Genomic DNA, 7217 nt, shown 5'->3' on the forward strand with positions numbered 1-7217 from the left:
TTTACGACGCCGAATTTTTCGACAAAATAACAAAAGTTTCATTTTTTATAATATTGACCGTTTTTATGTTATCCAAAACTTGCAGGAAGTATTTTAATTTTTTTTTTTTCCAATAATTAAAATATGCATTCAAATGCATAAATGCATAAATGCATCAATTATTATTTATAATACCTGAATAATAATAATATTGTTTAATATTATTTGACTGATATTTTTTTCAGGACCTCTGCATTTTCCATACATCTATACTACGCTACAATTACCATTGTATCATTCCTTACTATTGTTTTAAGCATTTTATTTTTGCTATAGGTTTTCGTAAAACTATGACACTTTTAAGTAGGTATTTAACGTCAAGGCGTATAGATCGATTGCTGTCGATTAGATATCATCTAAAGTTATTAATCTGAGTAAATTACTAGGTACTTAGGTACATGAAAAAATGCGTAGGAGTTTATATATGTATAATATATACATACATATAGTTTTACACATTATACGTAATGCGTTTTATGAAGATGTCTACGTATATATATGTATAATATATATGGAACGAAATTGTACCCTGACGACTTTCCGAGTTATAAAATGTCACGCAACACTTTTATCAGTTTTATCTAATATAATTCAATGTATACTAGGAACTTTATAATTTTCTATCGAGATGCATAAAGTATATAATATAGATTATAACATTCAGAATTAAATTTTGCAGCGTATCCGATTAACGTTCAGTAAGATACGATTATCGTATTTTAGAGTGTTTGTTTATTAATAATAACTTGTCCTTGTGAATTACGAATAAATGCTATGGTGCCATTCTACACACTAGTACGAATTATAAATCTTCTACAATTCGTATAAAATATAATTCTATTACATAATATTATGATCTATGATCAAAATTTAAAAACTGAATATCTATAAAAGAAATTTATACTTTATTTATCTATTTAAAAAAATGCTATGTTGAAAAGTGGAACACATCCTGTTCCTGCAAAATATTATTATGTTATTATAACTATATTAAATGCACATATTATTTCGGTGGTGTACCAACACTTGGTTACAGCCTTACAGGTCATATACAAGATCGATATCAGAGACAAAAGGAAGGAAAAATAAAAATAAACAAGTTAGGCCTTTGAATTAATTAAAGTTATTCGTGGTGGCAAGAGCGACGGGATAATGTTTAATTGAGTTACATCCTTCGTCTCTGTAATGATGTCGCGTTCTTTCCTGACTTGACCGTAGAACGTTAAATTATTTATAACGTCAGTTATTATGATCATTGTTGCAATTATTGTCCTTGTTATTATTATTAAACTTAAGGGGCTTTTTGACACCGCAAACGATAAAACGTTTACAACGCTATATTGTCGTTCTTCCTAGTACTACAATGTTATCATAATTTATCGAAGCTAAGCACTAAAATATTTAATTTAAATTTCCGAAAGATTATACAGGTAGGACCAATGTTGAATACTACGTATATTATTATGTTGAATTTTGAATTTAATGTTAATGAATATAATATGAACCATAATACAATTTTTATGTGGTTAGATTTGGTTAATGCCTTAATGGTCGATGTTTTTGTATTGACCTAGCATCAATTTGTGTGAATATAATGTGCTATATTATATAGATTCACAAAAACAAGTGAGGTAATTATTTTTTTGTTTTATTTAAGATTATACACCGTACGATCTTGCTTTGCTTCGTATCTACAAGCCTAAAATTTGCATTATTATAGTAGTAAATGATACGGCTCAATCTACAGATATATAAGATTTGTCGGTAACATAAACTGTACAAATTGTTAATCATACCTATTAAAATTGTACAAAATTTATGTATATATCCATACGCTATAGATAATTTTATATTAAACATATAAAAATTATATTTTTATTTATTGTTTCATATACAAATATTATCGTGGTTATAAAACAAGTAGGAAAGTATATATTTTTCGGGACGAAAAAAAATCTATTTGTATAGGCTGTCATACGTACTTAACCAGCCAATTTCTCATAGTTCCCCCTTTTCAGGCCGGTCGTTTGTCTTCACACTTGTCTATCACGATGTCCGACCCCTTGTCAAAACTTCCCTCAACTGAAATGCATCACAACTTATGTATTCTGTCAGAACTATTTCCCTAGAGAAACCTTACCCATATACACGAAATAAATAAAATAACTATTAACTTTTTTCGGTCAAAACATTATAAACTTGAAATACTTTATACCTACACTTAATATAAAAAATTACATTTACTAATAACCCTACATTTTTACTACGATATTATCACACAATACCTACGTAACGCGTTGATAAGTGATAATACTGATATTAGTGATTACATTGAATAGTATAATTTTATCCTTATAATTTGATAAGTTATGTCCGTATTATTATAATACATAAAATGGTATGATATTTTTTTCAAAGCAACTTCATGTTTAATAATATAATATTATACATTTATACAAATAGTATACATTTATTTAAAATATTTTTTTTTTAATATAAATTTGTTTGTTATAATATAAATCTGTGTTAACATAATATATCTCAGTATATAGTACACTGAAATAATAAAAATAAATTATAAACCACATGTAGTAGGTATAATTTTATTTAAAAGAAGTCGAGCGAATAAAGCGATATGAAATATTATGTACCAATTCTAAAAGACATTAAGTAAAAAACACATACATGAAATTTAAAAGAGAAAATATTAAATTTCAACCAAAATATCGTACGACTACGCAAAAAAATATTTCCGCCTGAATTCGTTCAGATAAATAAATACGATTAAGTTTTTTCCAGATTCACAGTAAAAAATATTTTTGAAAGCTTAAAAAACATGTAAAAATGACGACGGCTCACAAATATTTTAGAGTCAATTATATACCTACTATCTATACATGTTTTCTCTACCTCTACTTGAGTGTCATATGCTTTGCAATAAATATTTCTTTATAAATCGAGACTTATTAGGCTCCATTGGTTGTCCTAAGATATAGTTTTTAATTTGTTTTAAAATTAATTGATTTAATACTAGAAATTTAAAATAACTGTAATATTTTATTCAATCATTTTAAATAAAAATTTATTTTAATTTTTATGCTATACCCTGCTAAATTCTTCAAATAATTACTGGTAATACGCATGTTTTTAATTAATAGTTTCAAATTTGAATAATAAAATATGTTCTTTTTAGCTTTTCTCATTTATATCCAATTTAATATTGAAAGTGATATTAACTGTTCCTAAGTGTTTGTATTCTGCTCCACAGTTGTTTTTAATAATTTAGGATTTAAGATTTTAATGAATAAATAAATATAATATATATGCATACTTATTGTTATTACCTTTATATTAATTGGAAATAAAGATATTAACTCTTATATGATATTAAAACATTATATACCTTAACTGTTGCAGGATATCATTATATTTACTCGTAATAATAATTAATAGGTAATTATTATAATAATTGTTTAATATCAGTAACATATCTCGATAAAATTATATTAAGTATGTTCCTTTGTACTATATGATTTAACTGGTAGCGCAGTTACTTCAATCAGTCACGTAATGTAATTAAATGTACGCTCCACCTGCTATCACTAGTTCCCGGATGGGTGACCACCCGGGTTCTTAGTGGCAAAAACCTTGCCAAAAATACACGTGTTGCTATAACCTAGCATACCAACCCTCACAAGGAAAAATCTACTAAGAATATAACCACTCAATGGTTCTTGTTATAATAGGTTAATTATTTTTTTGGTTCTTTAAAGTGTTTTATTCAATTTGTTACAAAAATATGAACAATAAATACAATTGAGGAAGTAAATAAATAGTAAGCAGGTTTATTAAAAAAAAAAAATTAAACGAAAGACATCATAGTTAGAAATAATTTAACAATTAATATTTTTTACGTACACTGAAAATTAAATTTTAACGATAGAAAATGTAAAATATAAATATTCTTAAACTTATTAATTACTATAAACCCAAATATATGTACCTATATTGTTTACAAATGAGCCATATATTTTATTTTATTATTTGTATTCAAAATCAACGCATAATTATGTATTTACAGAATGATTAAATATTTAAATGAACAAATAATTAATGAGTAATTAACTAAAGCCATTATACATAAAACAAGTTTTTAACTAGTATTTTTAAATTAATTATAAAGCTATAAGTTTCAGTGAATTATTTACCTAGTTAAGGCGATGCCACACCGTCTCCATCCGTAATAAATTTATCCATGAAAACTGTTTTTACATTAGCCTTACCTAATTTTTACCATGAGTATATTATATTATACATTAATGATGTGAAAGAAATTAATGTATGTCATTGCGTGTTTATGTTTTTAAGAACTTGAAACAATCCAAAATATTCATTTATACAGATTACTTTTTTATTTTTTCATTTATTTATTTAAAAAACACTAAGTTATAGTAACAAAAAACGTTTCAACATAGATAAAGTTATTTTCTTTTCTATATTTAGTATGACGAATTGATAAATTTTTCATAAACAATGTATAACTATGTCTCACGCGTAATGGCGAAACCGTTTTTCTATATAATCTCATTACCTATTAGGTACCATTGTTATTATACCGACATGGGGCCACTTTAAAAATATCTTAAATTAGTATTTAAATTAACCTAAGATTGATTATCCTATTATTTCTTCTCAAAATGCATTAAAATTGCGTATATTAAACCACTCAAATGCGGGTATGTGCGGCAGATTTGTTTTCCAAGACGTTCAGTTATTAAGAAAATTAACAAGCAGGTTAGGTTAAAATATTAAGAAAATAATTAACTTTGCTATAACGCATTAACTATAGTTGATTCTCGACAAAATTATGTATATTTAAAAATTAAAAGTAATCGTTACCTAGTTGAGGATAACGAACAGTTTAGTAATAAATTAATAACAGATATTTATCGTTTGCAAAAATACCTAATAATCGTTAACATTAATATGTATAGATTAGGTTATTTCTATTTTTTTTTTGTTCAAAAACTAGGAACGGGTGGAAACTGTTCATCGCAACACACTGCCACCAAGTAACTATATTTTTAGTCGTTAGAAATTATTGAAGTTCACGCTTACGCGCTTCGATCGTTCATCTGAAATTATAGATACTTAAAGGTTATTTTTATAAATGAATATATATATAGTTATATTATGCATTATGTGATAATTTTATAAACGAAAGATTTTTATGTAAACATGTTCATTCAATTATTGTTTTTAGAATTCCAACCACGTACAAATTTAACTCGTTCGTACTATATTGTTATACAATATTTTTAAGTTTAAGCCAACGTATTATTTCTATACTTTGGTGCATTCACGTCAGATAGATTTTAACCAAAGGGCTTGTTGTAAAAATCAGATAAGTCAACTTTTTTTAGAAATTCACTACAAGTGGTGCATTTAGTGTATATATATATTATATATATACATATAAGTATATTTTTATAGTTTATGGACTATAATCTGATTTTCTTTTTTTGACGTAAGTCAATTGATTTTTCCTGCAGTTAATGGTTCCATTTTAAAATTTAATAAAAAAACTACTTTTACTTGTATTTATAGTCTGCAACATAATAAAAAATTATTCTACCATATGCCCATAAATTCTACCATTTTCGACTAGGTAGTTTCTTTTAAATAGAAAACGAAAATATTATGGGAAAAACTATATCTTAAGTTAATGAATATAACTTATAAATGTTGAGTTTTTTTTTAAACACAAAAGTTCAGTTTTTTCTCGTTGATAAGTTATAGTCAAAAGGTGGACTTGTGCGGCTTAGAAACTATCGCTCGTCACAGACTACGTTACATTGGCGAGTTGCCTGATGGCTTACCTGGCAAGTTCATTGCGGACGAGAACATGGTCGGCCGCCCTGGGTGATGGTCCTGGTGATGTCCGTGGTGGTGTCCACGGGCGGCTGCTGCGGCTGCGGCGGCAGCGGCAGATGTGACGCCGGTGCCGTTGTGTCCGTTGCCGGACGCGGCGGCCGCTGCTGCCGCGGCGGCCGACAGGTGATGGCCCATGGCCGTATTGTACGACCGGGCGGCCATGGACGCAGTGGGACCGAACCGATATGCGGCGTGCGTCATCTGGCCACACGCGGTCAGGTCGCCGTATCCCATGGCCGCGTGGTCCATGTTGGACGCGGCCGTGGTGGTGCCGGTCAGACCGTCGAAGTTGGCTTGGTTCAGATATGAGTAGTCCATGACGATGCGGCGTGCTATCACGTACCGTTATCTCATCGGGCGGCGTGCACGTGCGTATCAACGACGATACAATGACGTACTATATATTTACGATACTGCGGACGATGCAACTGCTGCAATCGCAAGGCGACTTTAATCACGCGATGTGTGCGAAAAACGTTTGGTGGTAGATATACCGGTTAGGTATATTGCAATGTAGTTGTTATTTGTCGTAGTATTTTGCTGCTGATGACGCTACAGGTCCAATACGTGTGTGGCCCACCAGAGCGAAATCAAGTGAGGAAAACGTCCGCGGAAAACGAGGGGAGTCGACTTCAATAGCAAAAACCGGCCCGTACGTAAAATTGTCTAATACAGATAATAATAATTTTACATCCGTAAATAGGTACAACACTGATGATGATATAATAATAATAATAATAATAATAATAATATGTTCGGCAATATAGTTTCATACACGTCGTATTGTAAGTGGTGAGAAGAGGACGGCGGCGGCGGCGGCGGTGGACGCGGTGGCGGACAGTAGAAGAGGACGTCGACGACGACGGCGACGGCGATGATTACGGTGGCGCGCGCGCGGCGGTTACATACGACGATGTCGTCGGTTCCAAATCAAATGATGGCCCTGCGTAATTCAATAACTGGCCACCGCGTAGAAAAGTGCGAATAACCCACCCCTTTTATTCGGTCGGCGGCGCGCGGCGTGCCGGTCACCGCCGCCGCCGCCACTACCACCGCCGGAGGGGCACATACGGCAGCAGTGGCTTTGCGGCCCCCGGAATGGGCGGAGCGTTCCCGGCCGACACACTCGCCCCCGCAGCGCTATTGGTCTTGCGGCGCGCGCGCAACCCTTAGCCCTCCACCACCACTGCTGCCACACCACTCTTCGCGATTTGTGACCACGACCACCCCACATGATGCAGTGG

General features: G+C 31.4%; 1 protein-coding gene across 1 annotated transcript in view; it reads right to left on the minus strand.

Annotated features, from left to right (window-relative positions):
- Window positions 1-7001, minus strand: part of LOC107161323 (uncharacterized) — a 44225-nt gene extending 37224 nt beyond the window's left edge. Inside the window, exon 1 of the mRNA XM_089226829.1 lies at window positions 5919-7001. Within this exon, the coding sequence (XP_089082955.1) occupies window positions 5919-6291 (373 nt within the window). The 5' untranslated portion in view covers window positions 6292-7001. The remainder of the gene's footprint in view (window positions 1-5918) is intronic.
- Window positions 7002-7217: the final 216 nt, after the last annotated feature.

Source organism: Diuraphis noxia, unplaced genomic scaffold, assembly GCF_037042655.1.
Source record: "Diuraphis noxia isolate RWA-SAM2 unplaced genomic scaffold, SU_Dnox_SAM2 contig0004, whole genome shotgun sequence".
Taxonomy (NCBI): Eukaryota; Metazoa; Arthropoda; class Insecta; order Hemiptera; family Aphididae; genus Diuraphis; species Diuraphis noxia.